Below are 24,681 nucleotides of genomic sequence, written 5' to 3'. Positions count from 1 at the left end.
ATATGCTTATTGGTATGATTGATAAGTGATTAGCTAGGAATAAAATGCAGTTGTTGGGTTGATTCCAGGCTGTGTTAGTTTGATTTAGTTCTGATTTAAATTAGTGTGCCTGGTTCCATGATCAAAAGTCAGTGCAAGGACTCATGCTAATGCTATGGGTCTTTCCCCATTTCCTCCCCCCACCGACCTCTGCCAAATCCATTCTGGAGGGTCAAGAGAACTCCCAGAACAGCACATTGGGGGAGGGGAGGGGAGATCATTCTATTAGGCAGGCAGAAATGCTTTTTGCTGATACAATGATCTCCTTAATGCCACTTTGAATTCCACTCAGTGAGCCTGAAGTCGTGACTAACTTGCTTTATTTATTCAATGGGACTTAAGTTCAACTGATGTAGTCTGGGTCCAACCCATTGTTTGATTGCAATTCAGCTTTGAAAATTTAGCTCCAAGGTGTGGGATTAGATTCAATGACCTCCTAAAAAGGGGAAGGCTGGAATGTGTTTCATCACATTTTTTAGGGCAGGTGAGGCTCACCTCTGGCTCTCAAATCTTTCTGGACTCCCATCATCCCTTACAATGCTGACTGGGGCTGATGGGAATTGAATTCCAAAAACACAGGTTAGCCATTCCTGATTTAGGGAGTGAATATAATAAAAGATATGATTCTAAGCACACTTACTTCAGAGCAAACCCATGAGTAAATGTGCAGAAGAGCAGGCTTCTAGTCTCTAGGATACACACTCTCCAAACAGTGGCCTATTTCTCTTTAAATGTCTCTGTATTGGGAAGTTTACTTAGCCTCTGTAGAATTCATCAGTGAAGCATTAGAATATGCAGCACAGAGAAGCTTCTTCCTGCTATTCTTGTACTCATGTCAGTCTTTTCTTTGTATCATCTTGGGGTTTCTTGCTTTCTTTTGGCAGAAAAGAGCAGTGAGCTTTCATCAGTTTTCAGTTCATGGCTTTTAATTATAAATGAAAAGACGGTGTTAGCTCCCCTCCCTGTGTCCCGCTTTTCTTCCCTGGCCTGAAATTAGAGGGCTCCTAGTGAAGCTTAGTGGTTGAGATCAAAGGAAAGTTGTGGAATAGTCTAATGTTGGCATAGCAGGATCTGTGGCATTCTGTCTCCCAGCCACTGGATATCTATGCAGCAGAGCTCCTGGGTATGTGGGGGATGAGATGAAAAACAACTTGTAAACACAAGAAAGAAAGAGAGAGCACCAGGAAGGTGATTTTGGTATGGCTGAATAACAATCCACACTTACTCAATATTTATTTTATTTCCCAAACAATCGGCATTTAATAATATTATTCATTTGTAAACTAGGAACAGCTTTCATGGGTTTCCCAAGCCTTCTCCTACTAGATTTTTACAATATCAACAGTATTAGCTGCTCTTAGTCCTTTCCTTGAACCCTTGTGTTTGGATGCCTTATCTTAAAAAAGAGGCAGCGGCTGTTGAGTCGCTACCGTAGTGTGCTTATCATGAGTTAGAGCACCTACCAGTAGCATCTCTGTATGGTTACAGCAGTGGAAACTTCAGAACTAGTGTTTTCAGTTCCCAGACCACGTGGAATGGAAATCTAGTCAAGTGAATTGCCTTTAGAATGATTCCTCAACAGAAAACATGCATTGCGTGGGTAGGCACTTCAGGGGAAGGTGTACCTGTTCCAGCTAAAAAGAAGAAATTGGTTACAAAACAAACTATAATTGTTCTTCATTGTAATTCCCCCCCCCCACTGTTCATGTGCTTTTACAGTGTGATTTATAGGATTTGTACTGTGTGTGTGTGTGTGTGTGTGTGTGTGGTAGGTGGGGAACTTTGAGATAACATGAAAGGTGCTTTATCAGAGAGAACTAGATCAAAGACCTTGTGTTCTGTTACTAATTTTCTTACAAAATATAAACTTCTCATTCTTTATATTGGCTTTGATGAGGAGCTGGAATTGTTGAACAGATTTGCAAGACTGATGGAGGCAAAGACTGAGAGTCCCCTTCTCTTTGTAGGCCAGGACTGCATGTTAAGCCGAGCTTGTGTGCAAGCAAGCCATTGCAGGGGTGAAGAATTTTTATCAGCCTAAGGGCCACACACACACACACACACACACACACACACACAGTGAGGCAGCAGCAAAGCAGATCTGTGCTTGAGTACCAGAGGGGTGCTTGATTAGCTCCATCCGTACACCACAGCCCCTCTCTTGGCTCACTGCCCCCTCTCAATATTCTGCTAAGTGGCAGCAGTACTGCTTCTGGGAGGCTATTGCTGTGCCTTCACCCCACCAGGGAAGTCACCCCATTGTGACCTGGAAGGAAGGTATGTGTACTGGAGAGAAGGCATGGCTTTGATAGAGTCCTGAGGGCCAAATAGAGAAGGTTGGAAGGCTGCATTTTGGCACCAGGGCCTGAGCTTTCCACTTATGAGTGTATAATCTCTACAAGGCTTTTAGCTTTGTGTGAAAATTCCACCCATTCAGTGGACCAGTGGGGCATTTATCCTGGTTACTGGCTATGTTCAAGGGGTGGTACATTGCCAAGTGCTCCCACAAATACCATAATTAGAAAAGTAAGAGTAAAATGCACAGGGGCAATTGGAGACAAATGGAGGGAGGGGTGGTCTTAGAAGGCATGCAGAGGAAGGAAAGGGAGGAGATAAACCATAAAAAACCCTACTCATAAGAATTATTATTATTATTATTATTACTTATTAAAATTGTTTACTGCCCTTCATCCGAAGATCACAAGGTGGTTCACAACATAAAAATACAAATTGAGAAGACCAAATACATAATAAAACAAAAACAAAAACAAACCAACAACCCCCCTCCTAATACAACCTATCAGTATTCAGTTTGGTGTTGATAATCTCCCTGGTATGGTATACAAACTGGGCAAAGTTAAGAAAAATTGTATTGAAAATGGCTGAGCTGTAGCAGCTTACACACTTTAGCTGCAGAAGCAAGGAGAAGTTATGTTTTCAACCATCTTTGCCAGGAAAAATTGTTGTCAAGATTTGAAAGCATTTCAGAAATTCAAGAATGCCACAAGGATATCACATTCATTGGTTTGGTTAGATAAAATCTTTTGTGATAAAATCTGCTACATACATGTCCAGATTTACTGGACAAAGGAAATTCTAGATAGGACGCAATCTCAAGCTGCTAAACTTCAATGGTCATGTACTACTGCACTCTAGACCTTTCGTTCTGTAGTATGTATTATTACAATGACTCCCTATCTAACTGAAGAGTATGGGCATCTTATGCAATGCAGATGGCTTCTAGTCACTGAAATCATAGTAGTGGTGGGACTGAGAGAGCTGGGAGCAGTGTTAAGTGTCATGACACCAAAATGCAGCAATGGTCTGGATTCAGACAGAGTGTGAGGGGAGGTGCTGTTTCAGGAGGCAGGAAGCCTCAGCCCCACCACTGAACCAGAAACCCCTAAGCTTGAGATGCCCTACAGCCTGGATCCCCATAGACTGCAACCCCTAATCCCACTTGGCTAGCATATACGCCTCTAATTGCATCATACTCCATCAAACTGAAGCACCAGAGACAGCTTTCCGCTTGCCATGTACTCATGAAGAGATGATGGTGTCCTAGGCTTGAGCCAGAGGGCTGCCTTTAAGGCTCTACACTCTTCAGCAGGGGTGTAAAGACTTAGAGATTTAGTCAGGCTCAGTGAGCATAAAAGGGCTTAGTTGAGTCTGAGCTTTCTTTTTACAAATAATGTGCTCTCTCGGCTCTGTCCATGGTCCTGAACAACCTCCCACCAGCCCCCCTTGTTCTCCGGAATCCTAATTGAACCATGATTGTCTGTTTCCTGCCTGTCCTCTTTCCCTGTCCCAGATTGCTTCCTAGATCTGCAACCCCTCTGACTTACCTACGGGCTCTGCTTTATTAGGACTGGACAGTAAAGGATTGCCAGACAAAACCACAAAAAATTCAGTAGATCATAGAATCCAGATGTCTGTTGCTGTCAGTATGAACAATGTAGTAAATCTTCAGGCAGAAATGCAAAACAGCAACAAGTGTAGTAAATATACAGGTGGACTTTCAGTGAACATAGCTGTCTGAATCACTCACTTCATACAGTTTTAATTAATTACTATGTGACGGAGAATTGCTTGAGTGAGTCAGTGTAAGAATGTTCTTTGCAGAAATTAGTATTTTACACTACAGTGTGAGGTGAATGACCAGGCAAAAATTCAACAGTTCCAATTTTTCTAGTCAGTTGTTGTGTACATATATCCTGATTCGATTTGATAGTTAGGAATTACATGGAGGCTGATACTTATATTGGAGATGTGATCCAGCACCAAAACAAAAAGACAAAGAAAAGAGGAACATTCTATTTCTTTTTTTAAATGCTTAAATTTTAAAGAAGACTCATCCCTCAAGAAGTATGGAAAACAAGAAATTAAGCTTTTTTAGGGGCATGAGCAAATTGCTTAATCCAAAGTATATTTTGTTGGAGGGCAGAAGAGAGAGAATAATAAGCTATTCTACAGGGCATCAAAATGCCTGGAATTATCTCTCTTTCTAAGCAGCTGTTTTACAGGCTGATCCAATGTGCATGATCTGATTTTGGGGCAAAAGCACAACTGACAGTTCCTGTGTCACCACAAGCAGAGCACTAAGAAGCTACCATGGCCATTCCTGTGCCAGCAGCACTTGCCCTGGCTGTAGTGAACAAAATAAGATCAGAGGATCCCTACTGAATCAGTCCAGCATTCCCTTCCTACAGTGGCCAACCAGATAGCTATGGGAAGCCTGCAAGCAGGACATGAGCACAACAACACTCTTCCCAGTTGTGATTCCCAGTGACTGGTATTCAATGCATGCTGCCTCCAACCCTGCCTTTTCAGGCAGTATGAAATCTTTGACTGTTCTGCAGAGTGCCACTTTAAAGGCTTTTCAGGCACTATTGTCTAAGGAAAGCTGACCCAACCCTTCACCAGTCTTCAACTTGTAAGGGCTCTGGGTTGGGAAATTGCCCAGTTGGGGGTAGATCAGAACTAGCCAGCTCTGTGTTGCTAGCTTGGAATGAATGCAAACTCAGACATTGCTTGCACAGCTGCAGCTAAGCAGCCCTTTGGTTGTAAGTAATAAATATCCCCCCACACACACACCATGTTTGTTTGGTTTGTGTCTGTCTTGTTTTGCATGTCTGACAAATTGATGGTTAATAAGAATATTCTTTTTATAATGTTTTTTTAAAAATATATAATAGTACAGTGACATTCCCTAAGTCAGGCTGCTTTTCTCTGATGCCCTTAGACGCTGGCATATACAAGATGACTGTTTCATAGTGTTGTGATGCTCCAGGAACCTAGTGTGCCTTTTGGGGATATACATGCGGTGAGACAAGACAGTTGTAACTTTACATATATATATATATATATATATATATATATATATATATATATATATCTACGAAAGCATATATATATATATATATATATATATATATATATATATATATATATATATTAAGAGGAGCCCAAGAAAGAACTATCCATCTTGATTTGTGAGCCGCTAAGTTTAAATTCTGATTCTGTGACTTAAGGGAACAGCAATTCAACTGAGTAGTTCAGGAAGGAAAGTAGTAATATAGATTGGTGCTTTGTAACCTTGAACACTTTCTCCATATCCTGGTTTCTGAATAATGTGGCTGTGCTCTAGATAGTTCTGCTGAAATAATCCACAAAACATTTGGAAGCTTCAAGGGGTAAACATTGGAAGTCAAGGCAGTGCTTTGCTTCATGAGCTATGAATGATAGTTAGGCGATTTTGCTCATAGAATGATGTGAACCTTTCAAAACTGAGATAAAGGAGAACTTGAATGTAAAAAGGGACCCTTTCCAGACATTTAAATCATTCAGGTAGCAGGCAGCCTTTTAGTCTCCAACCTTCATTTGAGGCACCACAGCATCTGGTGTGAAGTAAGATTGTAGTGCTTAGAAGAGGTGCTACTGGTGACACGAGGAGCTAGAATTCAGATATGGGAATGAAACTTATCTGTCATCCCTACAGTTGGATGCTGTATGCATTGGGCAGGCTTTTAAAGAACGCTGCATTGAACTCAGTGGGACTTATTGTCAAATAAAGATACATGGGATCAACTGTAAGACATTTTGGGTTTTAGTATGATATTTTAACATTGTTACTTGCTGCAAGTTTTTGGAATAAGTCAAGAAAAATATTTAAATTCAAATAATTTAAACAATCTAGTCTTCTGGTTGATCTAGCAGCAGATCAGGAGGGAATGGAAAAAGACTAACATTTTTTTTAGCCCACTATTGATTAAGACATGAGAAATTCCAAGAATGATGCTTGGATATGTCTGTTCTGCAGGACCTGTTTTAAATGTGTTTGCTATTCACATCTGTAAAAAAGAGGGACCAACAGCATGAAAAGTATATATAAATATCCAAGATGGTCGAGTAAAATGCCAGCATAGCATGATAACTGAGTATGCCGCTAACCATCTCTCTCTCTCTGTTTCTTTTTGCAGGGCTTGTGAAGTTGGGGATTCACTGTGTAACATGTCAAAAAGTTGCTATAAAAATTGTCAACAGAGAGAAGCTCAGCGAGTCAGTGCTAATGAAGGTAATTTTCTAATGGGAGATCTGGAAAAAAGAGGGAGAAAAGTTTTTGGCTCAGTGGTTTCTCTTCCATGCAAAATTAATATCTTTAATTATGTTTAACAAACATCCCTGTCAGTGCTAGGGTTGTGTTTTGCATAATACTATTAATTCAGGACTGGGGGTGAGGAGACTGGAATTAAAGAGGGGTGTGTGTGCATGTGCTTTAATTAAGAACAAAAATTAATGTCCAGTAGTGGCAAAGTAATTTAATGTAATACAGTTAATGTCTAGGTTGGGTTGATCTAAGTTACACCACAAGAATGGGGCTGTTCTAGTTGCATTATTCTGACAGATGTGAGCATCTGGTCCTGGGCTGTGATTATTTCTGTGGAGAACCTTTGTTCTTTGATGTTGGAATTTCCCTCATTATAGGTGGCTGAGTCTTCTGGGCTCACTATTGGCATAGGAATGCTCTGAAACTAGATTTTGCATCAGTGAGAGACCTGTTCAGGCTTAATGAGACTGAGAAAGGCTGTTTCATTCCCTATTTCTAACAATATTAAGAGTGTATATCAGGGAAGGCTGGAAGATAAATTTAATAGAATTATTGTTAATGGAATACTTTTGATGATACCACTAGTCTGTCTTTACCAGAATGTGTGCTTCTTTTCTGTTTGTGCTTTTAAAAATTAAATTCTTCATCCCTAACAAACCTCTGTTAGAAAGAAAATAACTATTCTACTTCTAGATGAATTTAGGAACAATTTGGTTATTGCATGGGTTTTAAGAAATATCCTTTCCTTTATAATGGTCTTTATAAGCATGTTGCATCCTTACAGCCCCTGATGTCCAATCCAGGCAGCAGATTAGTGGAGAGTTTTTGTCTTTCCCAAATGTCAACTTACTCATGGAGTCCAATATTTTATGTTCATTGATACACTAGTGAAAATATGTAAACCATTAATTTACATATTAATAAATATATTAAACTCTTGTTAGGAACCGTATTTACAGGCAAAATGACTGAGGCAAGTGCTTGATTTTCGTTGCATTTGGTTGTCTCTGACTGTATTTACCTCTTTTTTTCTCACTCTCCTACCCAGTTTAGTTCAGTTTATTTTTTGTGGCTAAAGCTTTTTTATTTTGTATATTCAGGGAACTGGCCCCTTTTTTCTGCAGCTGCTCTTCATTTGAGCAGTGCAGAATTGAGAGGCATTTGGTAAAGTGCTTTCTAATCATAACGTAATACTATCAATATTTCTAGAGAGAATAATTCAGAATTGAAGCAGCTGGTCTCAATTAACAGAACTGCTGCTGTGGAGATGATACATGGGCAGGCATGGTGGAGAATGAAACTGCAATAAATGTGTTATTTGAGTCTGCATTGCCCTATCTAAGGGACTGGGTTGTGGGTGGATTGCTAAGTGTAGGCATATGGATTATTCTCTGAGTGTCCACTTGGGCTTCCTAGCTTGCTAAATTCAGACACATTTTTCACAGCTCTTGCTTTCAAGATGATTCTGTAATATTATTTCCAAGCAGCCTTTATTACTGGTGTCGAGCAGCTGACTAAAGGTATGACTCTGAGGCCCTTGTAATGCACTGGGAGAGTTATACCCTTGCCAGGCATAAATTATCATTTCTCTGCTAGAATAAGTGTGTAAATTTGTTCAGAACTGTTTCTCTGGCACTACACTTCTATAGAAGAGAAAGTCATGCAAGCCTGCTGTGCCTATTAAAGTAAATCTTTTCTTAGTACGCTTACAATTTGCAGCCAGTACCATGGGCCGTTGCTACTGCTGCTGAAAGCAGTTCAGGTCAAGGTTGAAAGTGAAACAGTCTGAGGTTCTACGTGTCCTGAAGTGCAAGAAAAGAAGAGCTGTACAATGTACACTGTTAACAAAATGTTGTGGGCAATCTCTCACATCATGGTTTCTCAAATATTGTACTTAAGAAGACAACTTTTCAGGTTATCCCAAGTAAAATATGTCCTCAGTTCATGCTTCCATTGAACTGAGCAAAGTGGAGACTCGGGTCTTGCCGCTGGTCAAATGGGCAAGTTTTACATGCATTTAGAACCTCTCCACAAGGGTGATGAAGTGGTTCCCTATTAAGATGTTACGTTCAAAGTACAGTGTAAACGGAGGTGGAAACTTTCTAAAAAGGATCTTTACAGAAAAGCAAAAGAGGACTTTTGCTGGATCAGACTAAAGGTCCAGCTGGTCCAGTAACCTGTTGCTAACACTGATCTACCAGATTCTTCTGGAAAGCCTAGTAGCAGGGTGCAAAGGTATCAAAAGGTTGCACTATATTTTTGGTGTCAGGTTAAAACTTTCTTCTGCTTCTGGCCATTTGATGGCATGTAATGGGCTGGGTGTTTTTTTTACTTATTATTTTTCTGTTTGTTTTTGGTTAATTATATATTCTGCCAGTTTTTCTTTTAACTTTTTATGGTGTGTATGCTTTTAGTATTACATAGATTGATTGCTATTTTATTGTTTAAACTCTTACATTTTATAGTTCTTTAAGTTGCATTGGGTCTTTTTTATTTTAGAAAGGCAACTAAGAAATGTGATGAATAGTACTAATAGTTTTGTCTCTAGTGTCTGGCTTTCAGAGCTACCCTGCCACAGAACATGATTTCATTTCTCCATCATGGCTTAGTCAGCAGTGATAGGACCATCCCTGTTTGTCTGATTCCTTTTGTAAAAATAAGCTAAGGTAGTTCCATCACGACATCTTTGGACAGTGAAGCATACATACATTTGTACATTTAGAACTACAGCCTTAGAATACTATTTTACTCAACAAAAACCTTGTGTGTATGTGAGAGTTTGTGGGTGTGAGTGGGTGTCAGTCTTCAATTAAAAACCAGCGCCAGGACTGCTTGTGTGGCATGATGATTTTCATGATTAATTGGTTGTCAGTGCTGTCATATTGATGTTCACCCAGGAGATTTGAATAGCACTTGGGGGGGGGGAGGAATTGCCACAAATAAACAAACCACACCCAAGCTATCAAATCTTCATCTTATCACATGTATTTTCTATTGTTCTCACTGGGATATGAATGTGCTTATACATTGAGCCACTATTTTGAGGGTTAAGGATGTGCCCATTTTAAGCCTTTCTGTTTTTCTGGAGGAGAGCAGATTAGGAGTGTGTGCATGTCTGTGTTGCATGTGTGAGAGCACGTAGGTGGCGAACAAACTGCAGAAATGATTGGCACCCATCAAAGAACTCAAGTGCACATAAACATTCATGCTCCCTACTCTGCGACCCTAGTTTGTATTCCAATAACAACCCATTTATCTCAGAAGAACTTCATGAGTGAGAGTCTATCCTCTGAGTTCACAGAGATAAAAATAATAATGTGTGCGTGCATGTGTGTTTGTAGGGTTTATTTTTCCTGACTCCCTTTCCTGCTCTATGGAAGCTTGGGGATCTATTACTGACTGTAAAAGAGAGTGTGTTGTTTAAAATCTGGAACTTGCAAGTGGCACTGAGAGCTTGCTCACTTGTCATCTGTTTGAGCATTTAAAGAAGTTGGATAATTGTGTGTTGTTGTTTTTCTGCAGAGAAGACAGACTCCCTCCTTTTTTCCCATCCCACCCACAACTTCTTGCACTTCAAATTATTCTTTAGAGGGGAAATTAAGCAAGAATCATGAACACATGCTGTACCTGTCGAGAGAGCAAACCTGTCAACAAGCCTAGGACATCTCACTCTAAATTTAAAATGATGGGTGAATTGATTCAGTTGAGCAGATTTCAAGACTGGTTTGACCTAAACCCCAGACATCTCACTTTTACGTGTTCAGAGCTACACAGTGACAATCAGGCATTGTCCTTTGTATAGTCACATTCTGGAAGATAATGGATTTTGTATTCCTTCATGTACTACTGAGGCTTCAGTTAGTATATTATTTGAGAGTCTAAAAAGGCCATTTAAGTCATTGTTGGTCTTTTAATCACGGTCTGTTAATGCCTGACCTAAAGATAGGACAGGATGTTCTAACAGTCCTGGTTCATTAAGACAGTATGAAATAATGAAGATGGGCAATGCCACTATTCCATATTTTCTTACTACTCTGGAGCTGATAAAGCAGCAAGCACTTCCTCTGACATCCTTCCTTCCATTCAGTCAAGTACACTTTGGCTTACTTCTTAATTCTAAAGGTTTTTCTAGGTACCAACACAGAAAGTTGAACAGCAAGTATGTCATAGCAGAGGCTCATCACAGCATGGGAGCTTGCTACAAGGGTAGTTAATATATGTCACTGCTGCTGGTGGGTCATCCATGTTGATCCTATAAGCTTATTTAGAGGAACAGAGATCAGCAGAGATACCTGGGGCAAAGTAGTTCAAATGTAGATGCTGGGTGTACCAATTCAACATGCCTATTGCTCACAAATACCTGTGGCTTGGGGTGCCTTAAGTGTCCTTCTACTTGGGCAATAATTTTTATTTTATTCTACTGTTTCATAAAATTTATATACCACTTGACTATAAAAAACAACAACCCTCAAAGTGGTTCAAATAACCTTGTAGGATCTATGTTACTCCTAGTAGAAGAGTGGAGACCTTAGCTAATAGTTAGCTGTTAGGTGAATCCACTTGATCTGAGACTGAGAAGAACTTGCCCTAGGTTCAGTTTTCAATTGTTTAGCTCTTCCTTGGACCATACAGGTGTTTCCCTACCATACCAGACATATTGTTTCAGTGCATCCAATATATGAATAAGATGCTCCCATCTTCACTTCTTGCCAACCCATGTACAAGCTGGGTACTGCACTTTTGTGGAAGCCTAGCCTGCAGCATTTCTCTGAGAGTTCAGGCTCAAAAACTGAAGGTGCATGCATTTTGGGTTAAGTAAGATTTAGTTATCAAATCAACATTGCTCTGTTTTGAAGAAGCTGCCATGCCTGGATTCTGAATGCTAACATCTGTTGAGAGTGTGCATCTGTTCAGCACCGCAAACTTGTAAACAGATTTGGGAAACTGTCTAGGATTCATCTTTGCAATGCAACACATTATCTGAGAGCAGATTTCAGTAGAAGGCTATATAAAAACAACAACCTCAGTAACCAATTAAGGAGTTTGTACACATCTTTCTTCATCCGCTTCCACTATAACCATGTTGTTCTGATTTGAAATGAAATCAATGTGGTGAACTTAATTTACATTGTTGTTATGTGTTCTGGAACATTATGGGTTGTGTACAATATGTTTTATTGACTGAGATTTCTGGGGAGGGGGGAATATTAAAGACTTGTGTAAATTCCATACATGTTACTGGCATATTGTGGATTTTCAGTTGTCTGTGAGTGGTACTCCCCTTTGCTCTCTCTCTGGCCACTCCAGTGCAAGTTGCTAGGAATACAGGAAACTATGGTATACTGATTCACACCATTGGTCCATCAAGCTTAGTATTGCCTACACTGACTGGCAACAACTCTCTAGAATTTCAGAAAGGGAACCTTTCCAGTCTTGCCTGGGAAGTTCCATCACTGAGACGCAGCCTGAGTCTGAGTTACTAATAGGACACAGTGCTGGAGTGATCCTCTGCCATATATGAAAGTTGCCAGGAGGTGAGGGGGAAATTGTTATGACAATGGCTGGGTTAATACTGGTATCTCTTTCCTAGTCTAAATAAGTGTGCCTTAAATAATCCTCTCTCTCCATTTTACAACCTGTGCAGGGCAAGAGGGTAGCTTTTGCTCTTCCTTCCCTTCCCATCACTATGATCACATTATGCTTCTTTTTCCTCTCCCCTCCCCCTTTCTTCTCTATTGACTCCATCTTCCTTTTGGTATAATTTCCCCTTGCACTCTCCATCATTGTGCTCAAAAGAGTATATTGTTTCCACCCATGAGGTTTTAGTTCTTGCTTCCTCCACTCAACAAAAGCTTACATGCCAAAATCTCCATGTCTTCCATATTGCTCCCTCTGTCTGGATTGCACCACCCTGTTGTATTAGTTTTGCATGCGTCCCTTTAATTTCTTCTGCAAAACATATTCTAGATCTGTAGAGGAGACATCACCTCATGTTTTCTGTTTTTATGAAGGTCTCCTTTCTGCCTCCACTCTTTAATAAGCCCTGTCCCTTGACTTTATTCTCTCTTAAAAAGAAGTAGTGCTGGCCTACATATTTAGAAGAGCGATTGGGACCATATCACTTTGAAGGCCAGGTGAAAGACCTCATGACAGAATGCTCTTTCACACATAAACTCTCTACACATTAACAGATCAGAGAGCAAAGGTTAGGATGATTTTCTACTGATGCTTTACCCTTCCTAGGCTCAGAGTTGTTGCCATGTGGGAACATCCTCCAACTGCATTCTGTAACTATATAGTTCTGTACATGCAGATTCTTCTATGCCCTGAACACAGAGCATCCATTTCACCTTCATGCCTGTATAGTGCTTAGCTCTACATCACCACCAAGAAATATCCAGGTCACTTACACACAAACCTGTTTATTGAGCATTAATTCTGATTTGTTTGCTGGGAGGTTACATGTTATCGCATACTTCCCAGTGCATTTTCCTGTCACTTTCTTTATCGCAAGAAGTCTGATCTTCTGGGGAAGTGGGTTTGCTGCTTTTTATATACAAAATTGTGTGATTGTTTTTGTTGCCGACATTTCGATTGTGGAATTGCTTCAAGGTATTTTATTGGAAGCAATTTCTAAATGCAATTAAATAAATACATACAAAACAAAACCTCACAATCAGCTATAATTTCTCAACCTGAAATTGCTGGTGTGTGATTGAATGCCACCTCAAAGCTGTGACAGTCTTAGGTGAAACTGTTTTACTAAGTTCTTTGATAGCTATGGCTAATGGAAGTTACAGTGTACAGTGGTACCTCGGATTACATATGCTTCAGGTTACATACGCTTCAGGTTACAGACTCCACTGACCCAGAAATAGTACCTTGAGTTAAGAACTTTGCTTCAGGATGAGAACAGAAATCACGCGGTGGCGGCACAGCAGCAGCATGAGGCCCCATTACCTAAAGTGGTGCTTCAGGTTAAGAACAGTTTCAGGTTAAGAACGGACCTCCGGAACGAATTAAGTACATAACTGTTTTCATAGAAAAGGTTTCAAGTGGGTTGGATTGAAGCATTACTAAAATATACCATGAATATCAGACAAATGACTGGGCTAGTATTTTGCTTACCAGGGAATAATAACAAATTAATATTGCATGAGGGTAATGGTAGGTTAATGCTAGGCAAGCCGGTGCCATGGGACATAGGATGAATTTACCAAACTCTCTAATATTGGGAGTGAAAGCTATTTTTAAATGCCCTTTTTATTCCCTCTGAAATTTCCTTCCAAACGACTCTGAAATAAATCCCCTTTTGTAATGTTCTTATCCTTTTTTCTTTGATGAATTTTCTCCCAGCCCTCCTACTCTCTCAGCTGTTCCAGAATTTCCTTCCTAAATCTCTTCTGTCCTTCATTAACCTCCCAGTGTCCCTCACCGCCCAGCCATGACCGCACGGAAAAAGCAAAATGGAGGGAAGTAATTGTCCATTTCTTTCTCTTTTAAATCCTTGATGTTTAAACCTGATGTCCAGTACTTCATCCCACAATCTGTCCCTTTTGACATGGCCTTTCATGAAAACATACTTCGGTTTCCACCTTTTTTAACCCATGAGAGCTTCTGCACTTCAACAGATTTGATGACGGATAGAAATCAACAACTTGAAGATTTTCCTAGCATGGAGCTGCAGTGATGGGAACAGTTTGTTATGCAGTTGTAGCATGTGCAGAGCCTCTGACCCCAAAAGAGTGGGAAACAGAGTTGAAGACAAACAAAGCTTCACTTAAAAGAAAGTGCTACCATATAGTCTCTCTACTTCAGGGCCAGGGAACACTTTTCAGCCCAAAAGCAGCATTCCTTTGTGAAGGGTATGTTCCTGAGATTCCCTACCGCACGCTACTTCATGGTAGTGGTAGTTCGTTTTCCCCATCCTAGGGGGTGATGAGCATAACTGAGACTGCTTTTCTTACCTGTTCAGGGATTCAAGAACAATGGGGGTGGCACATCATGCAGGTTTCTGTAGTGCCATCTCTGGCTCCCTGGCACTACAATTTTCTGGAAATTAATGTGTTTCAGAACCACTGAAGTGGAGGAAGATAAGTGGAAAGTCAAGTACTGGAAATGCCACCATAATAGACAGGGTTGTAATACCAACCTCTCTCCCATTTTCACTCTAGACTTCATTACAAAATTAGACTCCAACCCCTCCAGAAAGTGAGGAGCATCTTGGAAACGTATGGTTTAAATCTGCTGGGATGGTTTCCAACGGGTGGTAGCTAGCTAGCATGTTTGGCCACAGGGGGTATTGAACCTATAGGAACCAACTCCTAGTGGCAGAGGTCCCTGTGCCCCCCCCCCCAAGTTGATGGGTATTGCCATTCAAGTGGTGTGCATGTGCTGTGTCTTGTGATCAATTATGCAGGAAGAGCTTACCTCCCCCCCAAAAATATTTTACTCAGGTTGCCACCCCTGGTATAACCTGAACCTTTCTGGAAGTAGGAAGGAGTCCCATTCACTTAGCCCAAAGGTTGTAGTGTGGCATTTTTGAAAGAAAGAAAACATGCTTTGTGCATGTTAAGTGCTTAACAGAGAGAATACTTAAAATAAGAAACCATGACTTAAGTGTATGTGTGTACAGGAGTCATTCTTTGAGGACAGCGTAGACCATGCTGCATTGCCACTTAGTCATTTGGTTATACATGCATCATGAGAGATTTCTGCCATTAATATCTTATAACTTTCAGAAATCAAATAAGAATGCACAAAGACATGTAAAAGTTGTGTTTAATTTTAAACTACTCATATTAGCATTTCTGCCAGTTTTACTTTTCATCTTGTGGTAATCTGAAAAGTTTAAGAACTCTGAATCTCCTGTTTTATGCAGTTGCAATCTAATTGCGTACTGTCTGTAATGCTCTGCAAAATGCTACATATTTTACACACCAGATTTAAAACCCAGTTTTTTCTTGCAGTAGTAGAAAATAAATCGCCTATGCTAAATAACTTTTGCAGCATGTGATGATATAGTTGGAGAATGGAACAATGCAACATGGAACATGGAAGCAGAGAAAGTCCTTTTAATACCTGTTCAATGGGTTTAAGTAGCTAGTTTTATTTTCAGTGAGCTTTCTGTATGGAGGGTAGATTATACTCTTATCTCCTTATGTAGGGGCATATGCATTCAGAATATCTAACCTTTAGAAAAAGTTCAAATTTTGTTAACGTGGGGTTGTGATTGCATATGGCTACATATGGAACAACTGACTTGATGCAGGATCGGACAAAAGGACACATAATCACAAAATTGGAAGGGAAATGAAAAAGAATGATCTAGTTCAATTCCATGCTGATGCAGGAAACCTGCCGCTGCAGCATTCCTGATAGGTGGCCATTCAGCCTCTGGACAGATGCAAATGAAGTCAGTATTGATTATGATACATAGCCACAGCACACTCTTAAGAGCTGCATGTCTTTGACTATTTGAATTGTTAAAACAACCCGCTGGTGGCTGATGAACATTGCTGCTTCCCCTCCTCCCAGCTTGCTTCAATTTATTTCTTATTGTATGCTTCCATGGATTAAAAAGGTGCCTGCGAAAAAGAAAATGGACCTAAACCACTCTTCATTGTAAGCAGACATAATTTGTTCTGTTAATGACAGCATGTTTCTTTAGACATGCTTTCATCATGTCTGCACCGGGCCCATGCTTTTCAGCTCACATTCTGTCCCTAGTGTAAAATATAAAAACCCTTGGATGGACTGGTACGGAAGCTTTGAGAAAAATTTTATCCACCCGCTGGTGATTTTGCTCCACCCGCTGTATGCATTTTCTAAAACATAATATCCTGCTTCTTAAGCAGAATTTGATCTTTGGGTGGTGTTTTAAAGTAATATCCAGAGGGAATATTTGTGCATCTGGAGACTGTTAACCTTAGAAAATGAAACTTTATTACAGTAACATCAAGTGGCTGATTTCAACTGCTCAAAGCCAGTTTGATTCATTATGGTAAACACTACTTTGCTTCTGGGCACCTCCCTCTCAGGCTGTGCCATTGTGATGCAGGAAGAATGTAGAGAGTTCTGTGGCTTCTTGACATATCAGCCAAAGCACTGTAGGCTACAGATAGCAATGGGGAGTATCATTATTCTCAAAAGTTGCCCTCTGTTTTCTCATGATCAAGTGGATATCACTGTAATAAGTGGGTGGGGAAAGCTTTGTAACACCACATTTTCTGTGAACCGATAAGCTGAGATTAAAAATGACTGAATTAAAAATGCCCTTGGAGAACATGTATAATGGGAGTTCTTTGCCCAATCATGGCTGCTAAAAATTACGCAGCAGTGTAAAAACATTACTAGCTCACCACTCAACATCAGTGAGTTGCGCTGAGGTCCTTACTTAGTGTGTTTACTTACCTGAAAATTAATTCATTCCTCTTGAGCAGATGGAGACTGGTGATGTGATGAGAATACAATGCGGAGACAGACAACAATCATTCTAATAAAAATTGAGATGTTGAGAAGTGAGTATATAGGCTTACTATGCCAAGACCTGAGTAACCCTTTTGTTAGCAGATACAGCCTCTTCACTTCTACATTTGCGCTATAAGCAATCAAACCAGTAAGCCTTAAGTTAACCATAGTTTACAGTTTGATATGAACTGAGAAACTACCAGCCATTTCAAATATTATGATATATCACAGTTTATTGCAGACTACCCCAACCTTCCAGATGTTTTAGACTACAATTTCCATAATCCTTAAACATTCTCCATGCTGATGATGGCTGATGGGAATGGTTGGGGAATGTTAGAATGAGCATCCGTCGGCCTTGAGCTCCTGTCATCCAGCATGGCCATGTGATTGGAAACATTTGTTAATTTTTTTTTAAATTAACTGCAGTTTAACATTAACTGAAGTTCATTTTAGGAATGCTTTGTTGAAACAAGCCAGCTTGTTTGAAGTTAACTATAGAATGCTGGAAATATGCCAAGATTATTTCACTTTGTTAGGTTCAGAAGAAATGACAAGCTGCAGTTAATAAAGGGGGGGAAAGAACAATAAAAAACCAGAAGTGAAAGCTTCTTATCTCCTTGTGGCTGTGCCACAGGAGAAGAAAGGGAAGCAGGGAAGTGGCATGGGATTAGCTGTGGCTTATTAATGTCAGCCAGCACTATATTTGTCAGCTGCTGAACAAGTTAGGACTGTGGTTTAATATTCTGGTGTATTCCAAACCTTAGTGCACCAGTTCTGATGAAATGAGAAGCAACCAGGGAAGCTTCCTGGTTTGATGGCTTCCACTTTGAAGGGAGAAGTGGCTGTGTGTACAGGCAAAATTCTTGGTCATACCTTGTCTTATTAAGCCATGATATGATGGGTTCAAGAAAGCTCTGCTGAAATCTGCCCTCCAATTTCTCAAAAGTTTCCCCTTCTGAAACAGGCTTCCATTTTTCTTCTTAAATATCGGGGCACTTGAGAATTTCTTTAGAATGTTGGTGGATGTTAAGCTTTTACTGTATCATTGCGAGGTGACCAAATTTGCAGTGTCTGGCTGCCTGCACTTCCTTCTGTTGAAAAAGACCCATGGAAGGATTTATCTCATGAAGGATTTATCTCTGGGCTTTTATTAAGGGCAGACACCTGCCAGGCTGCATAGTGCAGATCACCGATGAGAAGATCTGTGGAATAATAGAAATGATGCTCACATGCACCCTCACCAACCTCAAAAGAAGGCAAGGGCAGCAAAAACTCTGCAACTTATCCATGAGAATTTCACTGAATTTCCCCCCTCCCCTTTGATAATTTTCTGATACAATTTATTTTCTCATTAATTGGTGGATAATGGTAAAAAAAAATGTGTGATTTTTTTTTGGCACAAAACTGGGTTTCAGAAAGGGGAGGAAGTGAAAGGACTTGCAGCAAAGCCTTCATTGTGTTGTGCCAATTTTAAAAACTTTCGCCAGTCATCTGTATTGAAGAGACCGCCTGGTAGGTGTCATGGGATAAATTCATCCGTGTACTTATTTTCATTAGAATCCTCTTGATGTAAAATTCAAGTAATATTTCTATAAAATTAGATTCCTCTTTTCAAAAACATCTGTAGTATGCACCAATTCCACAAAATTAGCTCCAACATACATTATCTAGAATAAATATTCATATGCAAATGCTCATAAAAACCAGGGAAAGCTGGTTATCAGTAGTCGGTTTTTCTGCCATCAAATATTGTATATTCTCAAGTTTGCACTCCATTTTACTTTTGCCCCCAATTAACCAGATCTTGACACCTGAATAACTTTGTGGAGTCATCTACATATAATTACAGGCATAGGGTAAATTTTTCTTTGCAACACAATTTAACCTATGAAATGTCTCTCCTTGTCTGTTTAACTCACCTCTTGCCTGTGCATCACTCCAGATCTCCAGTAAAAGCTTCCATACTCTTTTTCTTTTGCCATTTCCTATTTTTGATCCACACCTTCCTGAGTGTGTGAAAGCTATTTTGAGGTAACACTCTGACAAACTATTATTTCTGTATTGTTTGAAAGTTCAGGGATTTCTAGGTAAATAATTCTAGGACCAGAACTGCCACCCCTGTTCAGCAATTAGCTCTCCTCCATGTTCTCTGACTGTGACATATGTAAGAGGGACTAAGTTCCCAGAATAATTCACAGCTGTTGGGCAGAAGATCGGGCAGGCTTGCCAGCAACCTGGACCCGATGGAGCAACATGTTAGCATGCTGGCAGGTACATGGCTGGGAGGTGTCTAGGAACCAGCTGTGGACAACTGCTTCCAGATGCAGTTGACCCTGAAATAACACAGCAGACTATATGCTTGCCTGCTTTTATTGTTGTGATAGTTTAGTGCTCCCATACTTGCATGAAGAAGGTAATCATGGTGACAGGGGCTTTGTCGCCTTGCATTTAGCCCTGCCTCCAAGGTCACACAGCTCCTCCTACCCCCACCATTGCCACCCTTGTCATAACTTCTGCAGCCTGCTGTACTTGAGGAGGTTTCCCATGTAATGTGGAAACTTGGACAATCTGAGTTCTAAATCACATGGGGAATCTCCACATGAAAAATAGGATCTGTAGTATTACAAACTCTTCCTCTCTTCCCTCTTTCTGGCTCTGAAATTCATGTGCCACACGAGGGAGAGGTTTCTGCTTTTGACATGGTCTTGTACAAGGTTAAACTAACATAAATATAGAAATGGTGTTGTCATGACCTCAGAGTCCAGCAGCAAGCGAGATTCTTGAGTTGAAGGCTATAGAGTCTCCAGCTCAGAAGCCAGTTTAGGTCCAGGGCTCTGAGCATGCTGCTGGCGATGCAGAAGCCATAGCACTTGAGGCTGATGGACAGAATCCCCCAAAAGAACCTCCTGTACCACCACTAGTGGCACAGGGAATGTCCTATGCAAGAGGATATAGAAGAGAAGAAGGCCCATTTTCAGGCCAGAGGATTGGCCCTGAAGAATCTGATGCTCTTCACAACAGGGGTCAGACCCTGAAAGAGGTAGTCTGGAGACAGAGGCTTAAAAAGGCGCAGTCTGCTCTCAACCTTTTTTGGAGCACGTTGCTCACTCAGTTATCTGTGGTTGCAGCAACTCCTGAATTCATTTCTTTTCCTAAGAAGCCTGTACCAAATGTAGTTCATCCAGACTTCCTGCATCATTAGCATTATAAATACTGAGTTCCTCCCTGTTGCTTTTTCATTTTGCAGCACAGCATTCCTTTCTTCTAAAGTAGACTCCTGAGCTCCAGTTCATTAAATGGAAGGCACTCTATGCAATATCTAAGGGATGCTCCTTTAAGTACTCAGTGAGAAACAGCTAAAAAGGAGACTACTTACTTTGTCTGTGTTACTTGTGTGTGTTGGAACTTCTCATAGTGAATCTTCTCATAGTGTAGAACAGGTTCTTATTTTTTCAGCTTTTCACTTACCCATTCTGAATGTGTCAAATTTTGATTGCTAGAGGGTAGAAGGGTAACACCTTAAGAGCTGGGTTCATAGCTTGGGAGTGCTTCTCAATTCAATATTACTTCTGGAAGCTCACATGTGGTTGTGACTTGAAGCACTTAAACCAATTTATGTTGGTGTCCCTGCTTTCCTGGAAAATACTTACCTGGTTAGTGTAACATATGCCAATTATATACTATTTTAGTTGGTTTCAAATTTTTTATGAGCCACGTTTAAAGCAATGGGTTTCATCTTTAAAGCCCTTAATGGTTTGGCTGCACAGTATCTAAAGGACCTGACATTTTAATGAATTTGTGGTTGTTTTGTGGTTGTAGCATAATGTTTAGGGATGTCACAAGAAATCAAATAAGAGCACTTAATTAAAACTGTACCTTCACGTGTGAGGTCACTGTGGGTTGAGTAGGGTCCCATTCATCCCATGCTTTGAATTTCCACAGTGACTGTCTCTTCCTTCCCCTGCCACCCCAAAGACACACCAAATTTACCTGTGGCAGTGGTGGCAGGGATGCTCCCATTCCTTGGGGGGGGGGTGTCCAGTGAGACTTGTGGTTCCACTCCAACCATTGGAAGGAAAGGATGCACCACTGAGGAGCTGGTTCACTCGGCTTCATTGTTGCTGCCTTGCCTTCTCCTGGTGTCGTGAGAGCTCATCAAACTCATCTGGGGCTGGGGAAGGGGGGTGGAGCAGCAAGTGCCAGGAGGTACACCAGCTTCTCTGCTGAGCATCCTTTGATATTTGTAGTCTCAATACATTCCTCTAAGGGAAAGATTCAACACTGAGGAGCTGGCATATCAGCCTATACCACTGGTGTCTCTCACTTCACCTGTTCCAGATACATCTGGTGAATCCTTGGGGCGGGGGGTAAAACGCAGAGAGCAGAAGTTTTGAGAGCCCACTGGTGTGTTCATAAAGCATCAAACCCCTTGGGAACCTGCACCAAGGTGCTCATACATCCCTAATATTCTTTGGCTTAAGCCTTAAGGAATCTACCAACTGGCAGAGCAAGCATTAGTGTAGTAGTAGCAAAGGTAGATCACATTGGTTGAATCTCCCTCCACAGTAAAGGGAACATTGTGAATAGAAAATGCCTCTCAAATCAAAAGAGTGATATTGTTCATTTGTGATTATCACCACTGCCAAGGCATTCCAAGCTAACATCTGTGTTTAGGCCATCTTTGTTCTTCTGTAAGTAACTGAAAGGGGACAGGGTCAGGAATAAAATCACCCTCTGATTCAACAAACCAGAAGAATTTTAGTTTGCCCTCTGATGTGTCTCTTGTCAACTTGCTTGCAGCAAGTGAAGCTGAGATGAAAAGGCATCCTTTAGCTTTGTGATTGTTGTTCTTAGACCTCTTTATCATGGTCTGGTAATTTCATGTGACACAACAGTCCTTATTTCCAAAATGCTGGATCTAGGGCTACTGTGATATAATAAACGTGGTTGAGTAGTGAGCAAGGCACATATTTAAACAATCACACAACACACTGAATTCTCTGCATAGATCCACCGCCATTCTCAAACATACCAGTTTGGTCATGTGAATCAACTTTAAGTTCCACGGGCATCATCTTGGAATATGTGAGTATATAAAGATATGTAATTATTATTTCATTAATTGTCAACATGAATCATGAAGGGTTAAGGATAAGATGCAGTAACATCTCAGTCCTGAAGATTCTACAGCAGAAATTTCATAAACCATACTGCTGATGCAATTTATTTCTTTTTTTAACAGAGCACTGACTCTGCAGGGAAAGACAGAGTAATTAATTAAATAAGTTTTTATTTTTTAAAAAATCAGTTCAGTTACAAACAGTGGTGAGTTCAGTTAGATCAACAGGCACAGTTATTGCCTTGCTCCTCCCCCCCAAACACAGGTCTTCTTTCTGCAAACCAATGTCTGATGAAGGTACAAATATGCACCCAAACAGCAAGAGTAGGAAAGGTCCTGGGAGCCATTTTAATTTATGTTTAGGAGCCATACGAGGATGATACTGCATAATAACCTGAACTTACAGTCTTGCAATGCAGCAGTAAAGGAGGCTAAAGAGGGAGGGGGGAAGGCAATGCTTTTCCCTGAAACATTTAGGGGAACTGTGTATTTGGGTCAGCTAAGTCCTAAAGCGGAATTTCTGTGCCGTCTCTACAACCCACTTTCATACATTATTGAGAAAGATGCCAAGCCTTAAAGAAACCAGGGCAAATATTAATAAGGAAGGCACTTTTATTATGATAACACGCCTGTGTTTCACTGTTTTGAGGCTGCTATTTCAAGAGCCACTTAGGTAGAGAGTTTCTAATGAGCGTATTGCAATCTGGATAAGCCTGTGAAAACTGACTTCTTGGAACTTTTTCAGCACAGTTTCCAGTGTTTAGAAGCAAAATACTGTACAGTTAGAAGGGATTGTGAGGGTCATCTAGTCCACACCCTAAAACCCAGGAATCTCATCAATGACCAATGGCCATCCAACCTCATCTTAAGAACTTCCAGTGAGAGTTCACCGCCTTCCAAGGAAGTCTGTTCCACTGTTGAACAGAAAGCTCCTCCTGATGCTGCAACCCATAACACTGTTTCATAGCAGGAAAATGGATGGAGGGGATGGCATGAGTAGGGCAAGGGCAGAATAAAAACAATTATTTTATGTACTGCCCTTAAATGGTTTTAGCCACTGTAAAATCAGCAATTAATATCTCAAATAATCTACTACGGCAATTGAGTGTTGGGCTGATGGCAATAGAGCAGAATTCTACTTAGCAGCATAGGATAGGCCAGTAACTGTTCCATCGCAGCCATTCACAATCATAGAATCTGGGAACTGAACTAAAAGTTGAGTCTGTCTGGTAGTACGTGTGAATCCAACCATCACCACAGCATATAACGGAAGATGGCAGAAAAATAATTAATGTTGCTGTTTTACAGATTACATGTGTCATGATATACTCTGCCCCAAGGACAAATAGTTGGTTTTGTTTCATTTCATTTTGGAGCTTCCGGGTTTGTAGAGCATTAAAATTGAGTAATTTTAAACACAAGCAGGTTATTTGCATAAGCTGGAACTAATGGTAGAACATACTGTTTTCTGGAGCACTCCTTTTAAGATGACATAGTTGCACTGAAAACACATAACCCTGGAAATTTCAAGTATTAGCACTGGGTTATGCAGTGTTGGTGATACATGGGAGCTGCAGCTTGTTTTGGCAAGGTGGGAAATGTCCTGAGAGATCAAAGGTTGAAATAGCCTGCCCAGGCCAGCCTTCCGGAGCTTGGTTCTTATTTGCTATAGAGCTACTACTTGTACAGAGAGTAGGGCACACTCACGCATTACAAAAAATAAGAAAATGCATCACAAAGGGGAAGAAAGGATAAAAGATAAACTTGGAGCTTGTTTACATGTATTTAGAAATAATAGCTACGATTAGATCAAATGCTGTAGAGGGAAGGTGCCTTCTCCTTTTACTTTTACTCACAGTAGCTGAGGTCAGTCTTTTCCACCAACTTCTGCCTTCAAAATCAGAGGTACTGCTTACTTGAAACACTGTTTAAAAGTAAGGTGAATCTGTTTCCAATGCAAGCATGAAGTGGTGGGTATCACCAGCTGTGTCACCAATTTCCCAGGGCCTCAATAGCACTTCAGCCATCCACACTGGCAGACTGTGTGAGGAGACAGAAAAATAGCCACAACTCAGGTCTGAAACAAAGTGGGAGGATCATTCAAAAAACCCAAGTTGGTGGCATCAACTGACTGCTTCATATATAGCCAGTGCATAAAGTGTGCAAATTCCAGATGAAAGGACTAGCATGGAAGCAACCTTGCACAAAATCTCCCCCCGCCCCCGCATGCCTCTTTTCAGCTGAGATGCACCGTAGCATTCTCTTCCCAGAAGTCTCTCAGGCCTCATCCCAAAGCATTCAGGAATCCCCCTTTCCCCTATGCTACTCAGGAAAGAAGGATGAATCTTGGCAAACCATGGGGCAAGACTGGGAAGGAGGAAGTTGCTGGATATGTTAAGATGAGATATGAGATAGATTCAGAAGGGAATGCTGTGGCCACAGT

At 40.7% G+C, this 24,681-nt stretch overlaps 1 protein-coding gene across 15 annotated transcripts in view; it reads left to right on the top strand.

The window, feature by feature from the left end:
• BRSK2 (BR serine/threonine kinase 2) overlaps positions 1–24,681 on the top strand; it is a 378,849-nt gene that overhangs the window by 196,172 nt on the left and 157,996 nt on the right. For all 15 annotated transcript variants that reach the window (XR_003707305.2, XM_077931510.1, XM_028734495.2 and 12 more), the window contains exon 2: positions 6,519–6,613. Coding sequence is in view for 14 of the 15 variants with exons in the window: in XM_077931510.1 (XP_077787636.1) it covers positions 6,519–6,613 (95 nt within the window). In the remaining variant the exon portion in view is untranslated. The remainder of the gene's footprint in view (positions 1–6,518; positions 6,614–24,681) is intronic.

Source organism: Podarcis muralis, chromosome 1 (assembly GCF_964188315.1).
Source record: "Podarcis muralis chromosome 1, rPodMur119.hap1.1, whole genome shotgun sequence".
NCBI classification, from domain to species: Eukaryota; Metazoa; Chordata; class Lepidosauria; order Squamata; family Lacertidae; genus Podarcis; species Podarcis muralis.
This window is presented reverse-complemented; position numbering and strand designations above follow the sequence as displayed.